The 19,966-nt window shown below is 43.4% G+C and overlaps 1 protein-coding gene across 1 annotated transcript in view; it reads left to right on the top strand.

Moving 5' to 3' along the window:
- Positions 1 to 7,038: 7,038 nt before the first annotated feature.
- Positions 7,039 to 19,966, top strand: part of LOC135901536 (uncharacterized) — a 77,628-nt gene continuing 64,700 nt past the window's right edge. The window contains exon 1 of the mRNA XM_065431372.2: positions 7,039 to 7,404. Coding sequence (XP_065287444.1) covers positions 7,335 to 7,404 — 70 coding nt within the window. The 5' untranslated portion in view covers positions 7,039 to 7,334. The remainder of the gene's footprint in view (positions 7,405 to 19,966) is intronic.

The following is a 19,966-nucleotide window of genomic DNA, read 5'->3' as shown; positions in this document are numbered from 1 at the left end:
CCAGCGAGGGAGGCGTGCGCAGGTGCCCAGATTATTTCAATTTTCCTGCTATCTCTGCAGGTCTGCGGGATTCTGTTCGCCTCGGGAGAAATTCTGCCTCTGGCAAAGTTCATCACCGCAACCTTAGAGTCGCTGACTATAATTTTGGCTGAAGTACTTGCAATTGCAAGTGCTATGGCAGATTCTTCTCCAATTTGAGAGCAATCCGTTGGAACTGTGCCACTGGCTATCAATCTAGTTTCAGCGCTCGCTACAGCTAGGGCCATGCGGCCGTTGCCATAGTCTGCAGCATCAACGTAGAGCGCGTCCTTCGAATTTTCGAAACGCTTCTCAAGAGCCTCGGCCCGTTTCTGTCTGCGTTCCTTGTGATGGATTGGGTGCATGTTTTGAGGTAGTGGTGGGATTATTAGTCGGTTCCGCACGCTTCGCGGCAGGTCTACTTTGATGCCTTCCTGCCCCTCATAGTTTATGCCTAGCCTAGCTAGGATTTTCCTGCCCGTGGGGCTTCCCGCAAGTCTCTCATACTGCGAGATCCTCACTGCTTCAATAATCTCCTCAAGCGTGTTGTGGAGCCCTAGAGCTAAAAGCTTTTCATTTGCAGTGCGGATGGGAAGCCCCAGCGCCTGTTTTATACTTTTACGTATGATGCCATCAATCTTCTTCTTCTCGAATGACCTAAAACTGAGGAAGGGAGCAACATAAGCTATTCTACCTATCACAAAGGCCTGGACTAGCCTAACTAGATTCGCTTCTTTCATCCCGGACCGCCTGTTGGCGATCCTGCGGATGAGCCTCATGGTCTGCAGTGCGCAGCCGTCTAGTCTCCTTAATGTTTCGCCATTAAAACCATTGGCCTGAATAAAAAGTCCCAGAACTCTGATTTTGTCCACTTTTGGAATGGGGATCCCCCCAGCTGTGAGAGAGATTTGCGGTTCCTCCTTACTGGCCCTGCCTTTCGGCTGGTATAGAAGCAGTTCCGATTTTTGCGGTGAACATTTAAGTCCCCTAGGTCCGACATAACCTTCAACTGCCTGGATAGCCCTTTGGAGGGTTTCCTCTATTTGGGCATCGCTGCCCCTAGCTATCCACAACGTAATGTCATCAGCGTATATGCTGTGATTTAGTCCTTCAATAGCCTCCAGTCTTTCAGGGAGTTTGATCATGGCCACATTGAAAAGAAACGGCGAGAGCACAGAGCCCTGTGGGGTCCCTTTGCTGCCTAATTTAATGTCATCCGATTGGCATTCTCCAATCTGGATTTTTGCTTCTCGGTCTGACAAGAAGTCCCTAATGTAATTGTAGGTTCGTACGCCTACTCCCAAGTCCTGAAGGTTCTCAAGAATGGCTTCATGTGTGACGTTATCAAAAGCCTTCGCTAGGTCAAGCCCTAGAATTGCCTTTGCATCCCCCGTTTCCGCATCGATGATTTGGTGTTTTAGTTGCAGCATCACGTCCTGGGTGGAGAGAATTTTAGGCATTCAAGTTTGCGACACTCTGCAAGAGGAGATATACCAAGCAGGGGAAGAGAGTTAGACGGTGAAAATTACTTCTCATATCTCCTACAGACAAAACGTACTGCCTTTTTTTGTCCTGATTATACTTTTTTGACGTCACAATGTTTGTATGGATTGCATTACAACGCAGCCATATTCGAGGATGGGGCTAATGAGGGTTTTATATGTAACAAGTTAAGTTTTTTGATGAGCAATACGCCGCGTGCTAGTCTTTTAAGGGCCTTCTTACAGGTGACATCAATGCGTTTCGACCATGACAAATCGTGTGTTAGCAGGATACTTAAATATTTGAATTCAAAGACCTTACTTAAAGTAATATTATTAAAGGCATAGGCAAACAAGGAAGGACATGAGCGTCGTGTAAAAGACATGGAGACAGTTTTGGAAAAGTTGCTATTCATTTGCCAAGCTTTGGACCAGTTACAGAAATAGGACTACTGACCCGCCAAGCTTTCAGCCTACTCGTTGCTCACCTCATTCTGCTAATGCACCAGATTTGCTGCTTACAACTCCAGAATTCGGTTCACCTCTAGTTTCTTTGCCTGGCCTAAGCGATCATTGATTTCTTAACTGCAGTATGCCGGCCTGTACACCTCACAAAAAGCAGGCCAAATTTATTAAAGAGTTATTAAATTTGTTTATTAACGCGAATATTATAAAAACACGAATATCTCTGCCATAAATAACGAGCTTGCAGAATTCATCACTGACTTTACGCCGAGCTACTACAGTCACACCGTTCAAGAAAATTGATCTCTATAGAAAAAATTGCCTACTTGATAGATCGCTACATTCCAAAAAAATGCATTGTTTCTTCTTCCAAAGCTCCTTGGCTTAACGCCCATCTGAAGCGCTTGTTAAAAAAACAAGAAAATGATATTTCGCCGAGCGAAAGTGGCGATGATGCCCGAACGATGGCACACGCACAACTGCACTGATCACGAGTACAAAAATGCCATTGCGCAGGCAAACGATGTGTTCCACATTCGTACCTTGCCCTCTCTGCTTAAATGTAACCCTCGGCAGTTTTGGAATGTAGTTAGTGGCAGCAAATCTAACATGATTAACTTGCTAATTCACTTGCATTCACTAATGGTGACTGCCAAATTGTGCTAAACGATCTTTTTTTTGTTTCTTGCTTTTTTGGCTTAACAGCCTTTTCTCTGCCAACAGACGACAAGTCTTGTTTTGTTCCGATGGATTTCATCTCTGTAGATTCAGCTGAGGTGTGCCGTCTGATAGAAAATTTCAAGTTGTCAAGCTTTGCAGGTAATGACAACATAAATTCAAGGTTCCCAAAAAATACAAACGTTAACTGTTACATTATACTTGTTGAACTCTATTCGCAGTCTTTACAGACATTTCTTTGCAAGGTGATTGGAAGGTGGGTAAGGTGGTTCTACTTACCAAATCATGTAACACCCATTCTTCCCTAAACTACAGGCCAATATTTTACCCAGTGTACCCTGTACACTTCTCGAACACATCATTTATTCAAACTTGGTATTTTGGTATTTTTCCTTGAATCAAGTAGGATTTCTTTCTCCTTGTCATATGGTTTCAAGAAGCACTTATCTTGTGAAATGCAGTTACTCTCTTTTACTAACGATCTTTTTGGAGCTTTTGAAGAAGATCTGATAACCGATTGCATCTTTTTAAATTACACTAAAGCCTTCAATACTATATCACACAAACTCCTCCTCCTAAAAATGGTCAAGCTCAACATAGATACTACTATCCTAGACTGGATTCAACGCCCTCTGACTAATCGCTTACAGTACGCTCACGCTAATGATTATGACTCCCCTACTGTTCTTATTACTTGAGGCGTACCACAAGGATCGGTTCATGGCCCATTACTATTTCTTATATATATTGATGACTCACCTGTCGTTCATAACTCTCGCATTAAATTCTTTGCTGATGAGTGTGTCTTTTATCGTGTAATAAATATTCCACAGGACGTTTCTATTTTGCAATCTGACAGTGGACCTATGTCTAAATGGTTCGACAAGTTGCTTATGAATCTAAATTCTTCAAAATGTAAGATTATGAGAGTAATGCACCACAATAAAGTTATTGGCAACGTTGTTTATACCGTTGTAAATACGCTTTAACCCCCAATAATAGTTACCGCTATCCTGGCTTGCCTGTAACCCACAGCCTCTCTTGAAATATACACGTTGAACATGTAATTAACAACCTTAATCGCATGCTTGGATTTCTAGGCCGACATTTTTTCTCCATGCCTTCCGATTTAAACAATAAATGGTACGCAACTTTATGTACGTCAAAGTTAGAATATACTTGCTCTATTTGGCACCCATCTAGCTCCGCATTGATCACCGCCCTTGAATCCGTTCAGAACCGCCCTGCTTGATACGTGCTCTCTAATTACTCTCGCTACACCGGCGTTTCTTCAATGAACGTTAATTTAGGTCTGCCGTCACTTCGGTCACGGCGCAAGTGCTTCCGCTTAAACCTCTATTACAAATTTTTTTTACACTAACGCCACACTTGAAAATGATCTTTTCCTCCATCTAGATTGCGTGTCCTCAGGGATCAATCATAAACACAAGGTTAAAGTTCCTTCATGTCACACTAACACTTGCCATGCCTTATTTTTGCCGCAAACAAGCAGTGACTGGAACCACCTTCCCGCCTCCGTCACTGTGTAATCGAAGACCCTGCTGCCTTTAAAGTTGCCATTAACAATTTATTGTTAGAAGACTCCTCGCTGTAATACCCTCGGGTCCTGAGAGTATGAAAATAAATAAATAAACCTCTGCGATGTTAGTACCGTTCATACACAGCATGGTAAAGCTTCTAAGGGTGGCAGGAATTTTGGCGCAACCGCTTATGCTTAGAACAACAGAAGAACCTCCGTCTGTTGGATTAGTTGGTCTAACATAGTTACTTCTAGCTACAGCGCAAAAACGTAAACATACAAACAAAGAAGAGACGGCAGACGAAGATGAGCGCTAGTACCAACTACAGTTGGTAGTAGCACTCTATTTTTTTGCGCTATACTTGGAAGTAACTAAGTTAGAACAAAATCCGAGAGGTTCAAGTTCAACGCTAAATTTTGGTATCGCAGTCAGTCCTTTGCCCTTCGAGCGAAGCTGCCTCTTTTTTTTTTCGCTTTTCCATTGCCGCAGTCAATACCAATTCATAGTCGGGTCGTGAACGCAAACGCAGGTGGCACAAAACGGTTGCCGTTATAAACTTTATGTGATAACGCATCACCGCCTCCTCCAAATAGGACGGAATTTGCATCTGTTTTTTCCTCACAAAATTTTTCTGATGCGTTACATCGTCTACTTACCTGATATGTATGTTTTGTATCCTTGTGCTGCTAATATTGTATAATTTTATTCTTTGGTATCCGTATGCTGCTAATATTGTACAATTTTATTCTTTTGGTTTATTCTTTTGGTATATGTGTGCTGCTAACATTGTATAAATTTTATTCTCTTGGTTATGTAACAATGTAAATTCATTCCTGCTAGGGCCAAGCAATGGCCTGCAGTATTCTGAAATAAAATAAATAAATAAATAAATAAACCAACTGTCCAATTATTCCTATTGCTCCCTTTATGCTTAATCGCAGTATGTTCTACAATGTTCCGTGCGATGAAAGAAACCTTCAAATGTTGCGAAAATTATTTCATACTAAAGGTGAACGGGATGTAACACGTTACTCGCCAACTATTCGAAATATAATTGATATTGGATTCGGTCTGAAACACTACTACTATTCGCACCCTTCAACTTAATGCATTCGATCAAAAATAATGTACGACAGCTTAGGATAGTTAATTCTCAAATCGAACTTTGATCAGTTCTTGGTGCGCTTTTGTTTTTACTTTATATATATGACATTGTGCATCAGATTTCTGTGGGTATTAGGCTGTACGCTGATGACTGTGTCCTGTACGAAAAAATTTTCTCTGTTGACGATCAAATTAAACTGAATGATGCCTTTAAAAAGATATTAACATATTAACATAGTGCAATGAATGGCAAATGGAAATTACCTTCGACAAAACTGTCTTTATGAGGATATCGTTAAAAAATAACCCTTTATTGTACAACTGCCATGCCGAAAACATCATGCCTTCTGAGATAACCGCATATAAGTACCTTGGCCTCTGGATTACTAACACTCTCTCGTGGAGCAAACATGTTGACATTGTCACAGCGAACTGCCTTCGAAAACTATTTTTCCTAAGGCGCTCTCTAAAATTTGCTATACCTCCTGTTTTTTTTCTCTTTTACAATTCCATCCTTCGACCAATTGTGTTGGAATACGCGATTGTCTTATGGAATACCTTTACTAAAAGAAACATTACTAAGCTAGAAAAAGTTCATAAAATGGCAGTACCATTCATATATAATTCGGATGGCCGCACTTCAGTTACAGAGCTCCTCAAGAGAAGTGGATTGCCATCTGTGACACAAGGGAGCTGAACATGTCGTTTAAACTTTTTATTTCAGCTCATAAAAGGGCACTGCAACATTGATACATCGTGCTTTATCACTTTCTCTACTGGTTATGGTACACGTCATCGACACTCACAGACAATAACACTGTTAACTACTTAAAAGAATTGCTTCAAATTTTTGTTTTTTCATAGAACTATTGTTGAATGGAATAATTTTATTGGTGACGTTGTAATCTAATGCTCACAGCCAATATTTTTGTCGCACCTATGTTTATGTAGCGAGTGGTTTACTGCGTGTGGTTCAGTAACTGTTTGCCTTTGCCCATAGTGAGTGACCTATGTTATGTATCGCTGTGTTTTGTAGTTCTATTTTTTTGTTCAATTTTACTTTTTATGCACCCTGGTAAGGCCCTGGAAACCGGACCTCAGTATCAATAAATAAATAAAATAAACAAGGCTACGAAGAATGTGCACCTCATTTTCACACTTACTTTTCAAACTTACTTACATTTCAAACGTATTCGCATACCTCTTAATTTCGGTTATCTGCATGTTGAATTCGGTGGGCACTTCTTTACAGAATAGCGCAGAAACTGTTTGTTTCATCTGCACCGGATGTGTCGACGAATACCTTGGGTGAAAAAGTTGAACAGAAAGTAAAATGTATGTTTGTTACTTACCGCTTACGTATAAGAGCACGTGTTGGAAGGTTGTCAAGCACAAAAATATTATCGGCAAAAAAAGGCGAAAATGAATAATCATAGCAGAAACTAATCATAGCCGATCATGATCACGAAATCATCGCCGTCACACCACGGGATGTAAGGTTGCCGAAAATCCGTGGGAACAATGTTCCGCGTGTGGTTGCCATGCGCTGGCCGCTGCGCCCCTTAGTTGGCGAGAGAGCGGTTTCCAATCCTTGCGCACCCCCATCCTCCTCGTTCCCCCACCTGTGGCGAGCGGCCAGGGTCACCAGGCAGAGCCACCCGCGTTTGGTCGAAGGCCACACCGGTAATAGGACACGCACCACCACAACGAAAAGGGCGTCATCAGCGGCCCATTCTCCCCTTTTATTTTTTTCACGTTTCACGCCCATATAGGCGACGACAACGACGCCGCCCCAAAGAGTCGTGCGTGTCCGAGACCGAACGCCCGTTTACTTTGACGCAACGGCGACGCGCTTTAAACACGAGCCAACACCGTCGCGCTGACAAAGACTCTCGGTGACTGTTCGGCACATTCTCCGCGTGCGACCAGAGACGCCGTGCCGCCCGAGCTCTCGAGGAAGAGCTTTACAACCGTGCTTCCTCGTTCCCCGAGGCCCCTCTGCAATCCTTCCGAAGCAGCCGAGGAGGCACTGCACACAACTGTCGACATGGAGCCCACGACGTGGACCCGGTTCGTAGTTTGGACTGCGCTCTGCGCGTGCTCCTTTCTGAGGACAGGTGAGTGACCCCGCTTACCGCGAGAAAACGAACGCGGAATCGACGGCCGGCGATCCGTTGGTCTCCAAGTCTGTTGCACAAACAAAACTTATCGGAACACAGTCACAACGCGCTTTGTGGTGCACATACTGCCTGTTGTGCAGAGCCTAAAACTAGTGATCTTTCTCAGTTATTATTAGTAGTACCGTTTGATTTGAATTCATATTTACAAGCATACAGTCGAGAAAACAGGTAATTCAGCACGCAGCAAACTTGCACCGCAAGGATAGCAACAATGATCATAATTCTAAACAAACAAGCATTGAAGACAGCCGCACAGACAAGCGCCGAAACGAGGCAACCCGATTATATGTGCTTGTTATTTTTATTGCAGCGGTTTGCAATCCCGGGGAATTAAAACCAGGACGTGTCTATCTAGGCAAATGACTATTTTGTTGGAAACAGTGAACTCTTATTACAGCATAGCCTCCGCAGACCTAGCACATTCCTATGGACATAATACCTTTTGCAGTCAGTTTTCTTTGGGATGCTGTCTCTTGCGAACTTCAAAGATTTATTGCTTCATGAGATGGCGCGGAAAAATGATAAAAGCACCACATCTCTACACCTTTCGTTTGCTTGAACATAAGAAGAGGAGTTTAACATCGCCTGACATTTCGTCAACTTGACTTTTTATTCTGGATTGCCAAGTCATTTGGTGGCAGTGGAACTGTAATACATATTCATGTTCCGCCAATGGTGACGACACGGCAGTACGCTTTTTACAAAGTACTAATTTTCTTAGAAAACGGTGTCCAAATATGAAACCTTGAAATACAGTGTTGCTCGAATCTAGGCTAATGTTGCGTCATAACGTTTTCGCGTGTCATTTCTGGCTTCATTCTAAATAGAAGAATCTATACTGATGTGCACGGGTCTTTGCGCTGGATCTGAGAATATAAACGAAAACGATCTGAAGCCCGTTGCGTGTTGGGCACTGTACACGGAGATGCGAACTGACCGTCTAGGTGCTGCAGTGAGGCGAGCGCTTTTTTGCTATAATCGGGTGAAGCAGGATGCAAGAGCTACACGCCATCCCATCACATACGCACAGCGCTACAAAAGCTATGCTTCGTGTCAGTCAAAAAGAGAAGACATGACCAAGAGAGAAAGAGAGAAAGAAACTTTATTTCTTGAAGACTCTTAGTCCGAGTCATCGTTGGCGCAGTCCAGCCAAATCAGCTGAGTCCCCGGTCTTGGTGGTGAGTGCACTTGTCTTGACTTACTGATGCGTTTGATGCGGGCCGCCAGCAGTGGCCAAAGTGTTTTTTTTATTTATTATTTATTTATTGATACTGTTAGCCAAACATTGCGCTATTACAGGAGTGGTAGGTGACAACACAAACAACAATATATTGACAGGATAAAGAAAATAAAGGTACATTTTGGCGAATGCACTGATAGTAGTATCATGGCAAATGCAGCATGCAATACAGCATGTAATGGCCCAGCCCTCGCGGTGGAATGGCCCATAACCGCAAGACGGCTCCTCCAACGTTCACTGCTAATAAACATTCAGCGCGTGACGCTGTTTGAGTGGAAGGGTCCCGAGATTATTGGATAACAACGGGCAAGCCTCACGTTGCTGAAGACACTGCACGCTGCGTCATAAGCAGGCAATCTGCTTAGTCTGTCGCCGCGGTGACTGAAGGGCTATCGTTTTCTGCACTTCTCGAGCATATAGTTGCAGGTTCGATACCCTGTCGTGGTGGCCGCGTTTTCATGAACGCGGAATGCCTAAACACCCATGCGGTTATATTTATGCGCTCGATTTAGGAACTCCTGGCGGTCCAATTAATTCGGAATCCACCATTACGGAGTCTCTCATATACATCAGTGTCACCGTCAGTTCTTAGAATTTCATCATCGTTTGCCGATGCGTTGCCGAGTCGATCAAGAAAGATGGGTAGGCAGGGGAAGTGCGTTATCGATAAATGCAGTGACAAAAACTATTGCAGGGTCAATGTCCCACTTGTTCAGAGTACACTCTTCTTGGTATTATAAAGTTTGCTGAGCATGAAGCGGGCGAATTACTCAGCTTTAAGAGTACCTGCGGCCCGGAGAGTTCAAGCATAGTTAACACACCCACAATGGAAACGACGAGCAGAGGAGCTCACACAGACGAGAAAAGAAAAAAAGCTATTTTGGCATTCACATTGCGACACGCATTGAAGGCAGCGACTTTTGCGCTGAGGAGCATCACATTTGCTTCGAATGGTGTGCTCGCAGGCCTGTTGTCCTGTATCCAGGATATTGAGGAACCTCTGCTGAAGAAGATGAATCCCGGGCTTCACAACTTCTCACCATTAAAAAATACATTTTCTAAGCTTGTAAAATGCCTGCGTGGTAGGGCCCTCTAAATGTTCTCGTCCCACCGTTCCAAGACGACGTTTTGAGCCATCAACAAAGGTGGCATGCCTGGTGCCCTGAAGAAAGTAGCATCGCTCAGACTGGTGCGAGTTATTTTTTTTACCATACTCGGACTTAATTTAGCTCAGATCTATTTGTTAATAATATACGTGCTATAGTTTGGACGCCTGTGCTAGGGTTGCGAAGCCTAAATGAGGCTTACGACATTTTTGTGGAATTGTACTCCCAGGCAACAGATACCGCTTCCACATCTTTTTGCGTGACTTCTAAGCATAAAGTTCCTAGACATCCTCTGATAACATACTCATTCATACGCTCTATAAAAAAAGCATAGTACGCATAGAAAACCAAAGAAACAGCCACTTAATGCTTCACTAAGAAATCGGTACACTACGTGCTCGTACACATTGAATGTAACTCTCTATGCTGCAAAGAAAGCTTGCTTTAGTAACCAATCTGCTCGCAATAGAAATGATCCCTGTAAGAACTGGTGTGTACAGAATAAATATCTTGGCAGAGAAAGCAAGGCAGTGTTACCCGAAAACATAATTTATAATAAAATTTCATGCAATTCACTAAATGATATCAGGGAAGCCTTTGGAAATTATTTTTCTTCTCACTTGAAACCAACGGAAACAGAGTACGATGCGTCACACATACCACGTTGTGAATCCTCATTTTTTCTTTATCCCACCAATGAAATTGAGGTATCTTTTATTTCTGGATTACGCAACACCACTTGTGGCATCGATAATATATAAGCTTACGCTGCCAAACTTGGTAACGATATTATTTCACCAATGTTAACTCACATTATAAACGCCATATTTATAACGGACGTATTTCCTGTCTGAGATGAAAATTGCTACAGTATCACCATTATTGAAATCAAAGGAAAAGAGAAGATAGAAAATTATAGACCTATTTCGGTGCCCCTATTTTTCAGTAAAATCCTCGCAAAAATAATCTGCACTCGCCTAACTAGTTACCCAGCGAAATAAAACATTATTTCCCCTCATTAGTTTGGCTTCAGAAAAAAATTGCGTCACAGCAACAGCAACTTCAACGTTCGTTGATACCATTAGGAACTCGATCGATTCCGATTTGATAGTAGCAGGAGTCTTTATTGACTTCGCGAAGGCATTTGCCCCTCTGAATTTTGATATCCCTAAACGCAAACTTGATCGATATCAAATTACTGGAAAACCTCTAGTGCTTATCAGTAGCTATTTAAAATATCAAACACAAATCCTTCGTGTCGGTAAGTCAGACACATATGCTAAATCAGTTAATATCGGAGTGCCACAAGGTTCAATTCCTGGACCATTACGTTTTCTTTTGTTTGTTAATGAGTTGCCTTCGCTACTACTTAATGCCACTGGGCCACTTCACGCGGATGACACTAATCTACTACTATCAGAACGTAACGAAGCCTCCTTAATCAGCAAACGTAATAATGAACTCCACAATCTTCATCGTTGGTGGCAACTAACGCCGTCAAACTTAATCCTATAGCGAAGGCCGTCTTCATTCTTTTTCACTCCGAGAAACGGCAAATGATAGCGCACATTGATGTCATGTGCGACAACCGTTTAATCCAGCAGGCCAATCACACCAAATTTCTGGGAGCAATTGTCGAATCTCGCCTAAAATTTAATTTACATGCAGGCAACGTTGTTCAGAAAGCCTCACGAATTGCATGTTCTCTGCAAATATCGACGCTCTTTTGAAACATAAATACTAATTAAGCTTTATTGCGCGTTTATTCATTCACACATTAACTACTGCATTGCCAAATGGGGTTGGACGTAGAAACGTCCCCTCAAATCCGTTCTAACTCTCCAGAACAGAGCTGTTCACGTAATAGCGCCTAATAATACCAATATCAGAGGCTACGATTTGTTTACATACGTTAATGTATCAAGTGTACACAATCTAGTTACTAGCAACATTGCTTCTATAATATACAGATTAATTTATGGTACTCTAAATTTATTGTCAGTTACTTCCAGCTAACGATTGTATTTCACACCATCGACTTTTGCTACCTAAAATGAATACTAATTACGGTCGTCAAACCTTGGAATTCAGAGGAAATATAATTTGGAATAGCCTTAATACTAGTGCAAAGGTCACTCTTCTTTCCTAGCGCATATATGGCGCTCTTTCCTGGCGCATATAAAGAATTCTATCCATTTAAATTCACTTCATTTTAATTGGTTGATAATTTTTAAACAACGCCTCCCTGATTCCCAATCTATACATATATAATGAACTCATTCTGTATTAATTTCATCAACTTGTGCCATCACTTATGCTTATATTGTTAGATAACAATGGCTATTTGATATTATGCCATATTACATGTTTCTGTCCGTCCATACTTATTAATAATTTGGAAATATCCTTGCTTACAGATATTCTTTGATAACCGCTGCTCTCTAAAATAGCATTAAATAGCCGCTCCTATTCCCTTTTTCAAGCAGATTGTTATATATCACATTGTGTATAGAGTTCGCAACGTACACAACAGTTTCATTGTATACGTTGTAAAATTCGCTTCTGCGCTCTTTAAAAACTTGAAACCACCGTAATGTTCGACGACAGAACAATTACCACTCATTTTAACTCTTAAAAGCTGTCCGTGAATGCGTCGTGAGTTCAAAGTGAATTACGCACACAGCTTCACTGCGTACATATCTTACCCCCGTATTCAGAAATGCAACTCAAGTCGAAACCCATGCTTGACTTGATTTAGATGACGTCTGGCGTTAACATGCCCAAAGACGCTCACTGCGTTTCTTTCGGCGCGTTCACGATAGGCGTCACTTAGATCAAGTCAAGCATAGGCTTCAACTTAAGGTGCATTCCTAAATACGGGGGTTAAGCATGCTGCCGCTGCCGCCGTACCACGCAGAAAGCCTAGCTTTACAGTTTGAAAAGTTTTTCGTGACATGATTTAAGGCCTGCAGTGCAGCACATTTTAAAGCACTGGGATCGCTTTTGCAAGCTTTCTACTGAGCTAGATACCCAACGACATTAAAAACAAGATATGCTCCCGTTTCCATGAAACATAATCGATCAACCTATTGCACATATCGGGCGAAGGACTTACTCGTGAATACCCGCCGTGGTTGCTCAGTGGCTATGGTGCTGGGCTGCTTAGCACGGAGGTCGCGGGATCTAATCCCGGCCACGGCGGCCGCCTTTATATGGGGGCGAAATGCGAAAACACCCACGTACTTAGATTCAGGTGCACGTTAAAGAACCACAGGTGGTCGAAATGTCCGGAGTCCTCCACTACGACGTGCCTCATAATTAGAAAGTGGTTTTGGCACGTAAAACCCCATAATTTAACTTACTCGTGAATATTTTTACCATATCATCTGCCTTTTGCTACGGCACACAGCAGTAACTCCTAATGTCATCTACAATATTAGGCTATCTATAATCAACAAGGATATTGTTGCCGTGTAAAGTATTTCTACATGTATTAATATCGTTCAGACCCCTTAACAATTTTGTTATCTCGATGCAACTCCAGTGTTGCATCGAGACATTTCGTCAGTCAAGAACCCTTTATTGGAAACAGGATGATCACTACCCTGTCACAATTGGTGAGCCGCAGCTACAGCTTCTGAAGCCTCAGTTTTATCTTCAAGACTATAAGACGTTGACTCAAGTACGCGTAACTTAAAGGAACACTGAAAAGGAGTGTTTCTTTAGCCTATGTTAGTGATTTACGCTTCAGCAGGCGAGACCAGTGGTGTAGTAAGAGTTAGCTTGAAGCTTGCAAATACGAGAAAGGCGTGCACTCTAAAAAAAAGTTTGCACCCTTTAAGGTGTATATCTGCCACACAACGATAATCGCCATCTGCCTTGCTTGCGTTTCCTTTCTTGAAAACGCCGCGCCCGCTACTTTCCTGTCGGCAATGCTATGTCATGCTGATAACGCTAATGCCGTTCGTTACTGGGAAGTACCGGGCTCGCAGCGTTAAAGAAAGGAAATGCGGACAAGACAGATGAGATTTATTGTTGTGTGGCAAGATACGACTCAGAGGGTGTAAACTTTTCTTAAAGTGTGCGATAACGCCGTGCTCAAGTTTTCGCAGAACTTGGCGACCACATATTCTCCCAGCATGCACTCGGGCTTGGCGAAATGTTTATTGTTAAAGAAAACTAAAGTGCATTCCAAAGAACGAAACGAGTCAACCTAGAAAGGACGAAAACGTTTTCCTGCAGCTTAACGGCTGGAAATACCAAAACGTACTTCAACATCTGCGGCGCCAAAATAACGCACCGACACAGTGGTTACAGCAAAAAAAGAAAAAAAAGAAGAAGAAAACCAAAGTCAGGTTCTGCTTTCTTTGTCTGCATTAGTAAACGCATTTGCTTTGCGCCAAAGGAGTGAAAACCAAGTTTCGAAAGAATACTACGCTCTAAAAAAAATTTGCACCCGTTGGGTTGTATTTTGTCCCCAAACAATAATCATCATCTCTCTTGCCCGCATTGCCTTTCTTTATTGCTGCGAGCCCAGTACTTCCTAGTCACGAACGACACGCGCGTTATCTGCTTGACACAGCATTCTCGACAGGAAAGTAGCGAGCGCCGAGTTTTCAAGAGAGGAAACGCAAACAAGGCAGATGACGATTACTGTTTGGGCACAAGAAAACACCCAAAGGGTGTAAAATTTTTTTTTTAGAGCGTACACTGGCTTGAAAAAAATTCCTTTTGCCCTTTTTGGTGTCTCGTCCGACGAAGTACAAGGAACAAAACCTCGGTTTTTACGTGGTACTCTGTCTAATTCTCCGCGCGACACTAAATTACTGTTATATAAAACTATTGTTCGCCCTATACTTGAGTATGGTAGTATCGTTTGGAATCCCTACAAACACTACGAAATAGACAGAGTTGAGGCCATACAAAGAAAAGCCATCAGATTTGTCTACCGACGTTATGACCACCAATTATCACCATCGTCAGTCATGTCTTCACTCAACCTGACATCTCTCGCCGAACAGCGACACGTTCATTCCTTAAAATTTTTTCATGGCATTATTCACTCATCTTGTCGCCTCTCCAGTAATGACCCGCCGTGGTTGCTCAGTGGCTATGGTATTGGGCTGCTGAGCACGAGGTCGCGGGATCGAATCCCGGCCACGGCGGCCGCATTTCGATGGGGGCGAAATGCGAAAGCACCCGTGTACTTAGATTTAGGTGCACGTTAAAGATCCCCAGGTGGTCGAAATTTCCGGAGTCCTCCACTACGGCGTGCCTCATAATCAGAAAGTGGTTTTGGCACGTTTAACCCCATAATTTAATTTTTTTTCTCCAGTAATGAATATATAACCTTTGCAAAAATCTCTTCTAGTAAGAGACATCACGCGCTTAACATTACACCATTTTTTGCACGCACAAATACTTTTAAGTATAGCTTTTTCCCTAAAACAATTGAAGCCTGGAATTCGCTACCAGGAACCAACCGTTCTCTCTCATTAAATGAATTCTTGTCTGTACTCCCTCAACACTGCGCCTAAACTTTCTTTGTTGCCTATTGTATTTCTTTCATGTATTGTATTATCCACTCCTGCTATAGCCCCAGCAGGGGCTGCAGTATGTGTAAACAAACAAATAAATAAATAAATAAGTGCGAAAACACACACGGTTCAACTCGGCTAACGTGGTTCTGCGTGGTACTCAATAGTCCTTTGTAATTTTGTGCCTTCGCAGGATCCTTTGGCCAAACAACTTCAGAGGCGTGACTATTTGGAAGTATGGTTGTTTGGGTTAGTTGGTTACATACAGCAATAGAGGTCACAACGCTGGAAGACACGGACAAGAGCGATACAACAGGACGAGCGCTCGTCCTGTTGTCTGGCTCTTGTCCGTGTCTTCCAGCGCTGTGACCTCCATTTCTGTGACTACTTGGTTACGAGTAGCCATTGAAACAGCAACAAAAAAGTAAAATATGCCCATCGACATCCCCTTATTGCCATGACGGGCTGCAGCGTAACGGAATACGTCTTTTTTTTTCAGTTAAGCTAATGATCGGTAGCAAAAACAATCCTAAGCAGCAACCTTGCTCTCTCACTAAAAACGCCAGGCAACTGGCTGCAAGGTCTGCGTTTCGGTACGGACTAAAAAGTATTATGCTGGCGTGACGCCGTTTTTCTGAATGACTGCCTCCGCACGTGCTCTCAAGGTCAGCGCCTCTGACAGACCGCACAACAAAAGAAGTCAAGGAAAAAGCGCGTGTACGTGGCTAATCCGGCCAGCGTCTTCCCACTTTCCAAGCACATATTGGCGTTGCGCTCGAATCTATTTCGAAGGCCTCGCTTTTTTCGCGGTTGCGAAATGCTCACCGTGCAAAATGGAGACTCAAGTTCTTGGCTCATTATCCTAACGCGAAAGAAAACGATTCTATCTACCCGCAGAAGGGCGGTTGTGGAAGACAGCAGCTGGAGGCAAATGGCGTTACATAAGAGAGGAAGGCGCGCCACAAACACTGGCATCCGAACGTGTCGAAGCAGCGGAGAATATATAGTATGCGAGTCACAAGCGCTGAAGTAGGTGCGGACGTGTAGAGCGGCCTACGCGAACAATTTACGTGCATCAAATGAAGAAGATGTCACCGTATACAAGGACTTTGAAAAGTGATCTGTTTGCGCACCTTATGAAAATCATTATTTTCTGACGCCACTGGAAAAGCCTGAAGCCAAGTGCATCCTTTATTACACCTTTTCTTTTGCTGCGCGAGTCGTATCTAGTGCACATTTTTATACACTTATCGCAGAAAAACTACGCAAAAGAATTGTGTATTCGAAACTATCATTCTTCATGAGGCAAAGAATACTTACGAAAAACACAGGTATACCACACGCTCGCAAGAGCCCCGGCGTCGCTGACGTACTGACGTGTACGCAATGCGAACCCCGCGACGCTGAATTATTGCAGTTTCTGCTTTACGCAATACACAAACCTTAATAGTGGTCATGGCTGGGGAGACATTTTCAAACATACAAAAATGATTGGAGATAAATAATCCTTAAAAAGGCACCACAAGCACTTCGTACAAACAGTACAACTACGCCTTGGGCTGTAGAGCTCAATCTTTTTTTTTTCTTTCTTTAACTACTGATGATTGCTTGAATGATGCGTTTTAACGTGACAAACCAAATCTGAGGTTATGATGGAAGACACAGTGGAGGACTTCGGATTAATTTCGGAGTACAACTCCGCAATCGCACCACTTTTTCTCGATCACTAATCACAGGCAATTAATGTATTTTTGCTATTTTAGTAGCAATATTATTAAACGATTGTAATTTGTGGTCGCGAATTCTCCGCGTCCGCTGCCCGAATACGCGCCCGAGCAGTAACTTCCTCATATCGGCCCAGTTTTTAATTTCTCACTGAAACATAGCGAGCAGTTAAATTTATAATCTTCGCCACTTCTAACCATCGGATAACGGTGATGTCTCTTTTTATTTTATTATTCAAACTGGTTGTCATGAGGCACACAAAGGTGTCAATATAAAAAGGTGTGAGCGCTTCTCACGTAAAACCGCATCGGTCATTTATTCGACGGCCATAAGTAGTTCGTGATATTGTATGTGTGTTTTTATACATGAGCGCATAACTTTCCACAGAACTCAAAATTACGCCTGCAGGCCCGCAGTCAATCTTCGCCACCGCAGGCGGAAATGTCACACGCATTGCACACCCATCCACGGCTTCAGCATTGACTACTAGTTGCACCGTAGTACACAAGAGTATACAACGTGTGCCTACAGGAAATGCGTGCTGAACTTTTCGCAATCACCTACTGCAGTCGTGCGCGCCGCAGTCACCTGAGAGCAAGGTGCCTTCGTGCTAAGCAATTTCCCGGCTGCTGAAATTACAATATGACCACCCCTGCGAGCGAGCCAAGAGGCCACGTGACTGGAATTGCTGCGGCTACAACCATTACTTAGCGACAACCCTGCAGTGCAGCACAGCCTTCTTCGGCTATAATTAAGAGGTACGTTTCCGTTACGGTCCGCACATCCGAAGCAGCACGCTGGGCTAAATACGTTCCAGCAGTACGCGTATCTCAAGACTAATACGCACTTACGATGTGTTCTCTCCACAAACACAATAAGCACGACAATACACGCGTATTTAATCTTTGTCGTCGCCACACTGCGCTCTCGCCTTTACCGTCCTCAGTGTGCAAATGTCTACAGGAGTACGGCGACGCCTCTTAAGTAGTGAGGCTCCCTACTTTAAATCGTGACTTCACGGGGGAAGGCGAGAAAAGAGGCAGTACGATTGCGGGCACTCATGTACTTGAGTCACAATGTGGTAGCCAACATAGCCGTGGCTTGGGAGCAACCTGAGGCTTGGGAGTCGAATATTATTGCGCTACGCGTCGCCGGCGTCACCCACTGAAATGCGCGGGCTTTCTCTCCGGCATGACGTCACGGCTCAACCGCCGTCGACTCGACTCAGCAGAGCGTCGATAAGCAAGAATGGGCGCGGTGCTCACGCACGCCGTATTTTCCAGCCCAGAACGTTGTGTGCCGCTGCAACGTATAGGTTGCCACAAGGCGCCCACTTGCAAATGTTCACCACTTATCAGAAGAAAATCACAGAGGCCGGTGTGAGTTTGTATGCTCCGGCCCGCTAGCCTCTGCACAAGAATTCGAGGAATGGGGGCAAAAAAAAGAAAGACTGATGAAAGATGATGATAAAGCCTGAAGCAGGGGATGCATACATACAATAACATCGTCGAACAGTGGTTTCCTTAAAGCGTGAACTCTAGTCCGGTGCTCCTCGAAAATTACCAAGCAGCCCTAGTAGCTGTTGTTGCTACAGTGCGGCCACACATTGCGAACAATACATTGCGAACAAGCGAGAATGCCTTGCGAACAAGGCATTCTCGCTTAAAAAATTGAGTTCTGTACCAAGTTATACATTTTGCCACAGAGAGGCGTCTTTCCGTTTTGTCGTACTCCATGCGTCACCGTCAGTAACGGGAATCAGTACAAAACCTTAGTTCTTCGGTGTCTTCGAAGAAGTGCAAGCTTGTTGTTGCACTTCAAGCATGTTGTTTAGTTATTAGAAGCTCACAAACCAACCTTTTTGTGGAAATCTGTGTGATCAGCTGACCAATACGGTTTTGTTTTGTTGTTATTACTGATGCAATAAAGATTTCGTGCAAATGCAATATTCACAAATATTTGTCACTTGGAATTCATAAATACCATGGAAGGTAGTCCGCCTGGTGCACAGTTTGAAAAGCGCGCCTCAATGCATAACGTCAGCTGTTGGGAGTCTGATAAAAGTGCATATTACTCTGCGTAAACCCGCCCACTAGCTCCTGTTCTACTATAATAACTCTCATACTCTCACACAAACGACGGACCAAAGCATTTTCTCACTTCCATAAAGTGTTGTTGCTTAATGATATGACACAGAAATATATATATAACGAAGACAGCAAGTAACACGAAGTAAGAATAACGAAGTCAGAAAGTAACAGGTAACAAGCGCATTTTCTTATTTCTTGATCTCTAAAATTGAGTATAGCCTTAAGAGCGACAAAAAGCATAACTCAATGGGCTGTTTTCGTGCGAAGTCATTCACCAGACAACCTCTACACTCTCGAAACCGCAAACCGAAATCGCTGTAACGTTTCGCGCTAAAGTGAGCAGAATCCATGGGAGTGGCGTCAGCTCCGACAAAATCGCGTTCATCGCGCGGTATATTGCACTGGTGTTCTCAGAAACAGTGGATAGTAGTTGCACAGCGCAAATTAGACACGATAAACGTGTCATTTAAAAAAAAAAACATGACTGCTATTTCATTCCACGAACCGAACAAAAGCTTCTTTTCAGAGAAAAAAATGCTTATGCATATCAGACCCCGTATAGGTCTTTCGTCTGAACTTGTACAGCGCGTAAAGATTGACCAAAGCGCCACCGTTCATCGTCGCGTGGTCATTTCGTTTGCTTTAGTGCGTGCTGGCGAGTCACACGGGTTTTACGCGGCCACACCCCTTCCGGTTGCGGAACGGGCGCTTGTTGCTCCTCGAAGTGAAAGCGAGCGCAGCTGTTTACGACAATGCTCACGTACGTGTATGTACACGTGCGTGCGTTTGCGCGTGCCTCTG

This window comes from Dermacentor albipictus, chromosome 8 (assembly GCF_038994185.2).
Source record: "Dermacentor albipictus isolate Rhodes 1998 colony chromosome 8, USDA_Dalb.pri_finalv2, whole genome shotgun sequence".
NCBI lineage: Eukaryota > Metazoa > Arthropoda > Arachnida > Ixodida > Ixodidae > Dermacentor > Dermacentor albipictus.
The sequence above is the reverse complement of the archived record's forward strand: the minus strand, read 5'-3'. Positions and strand labels throughout refer to the sequence as shown.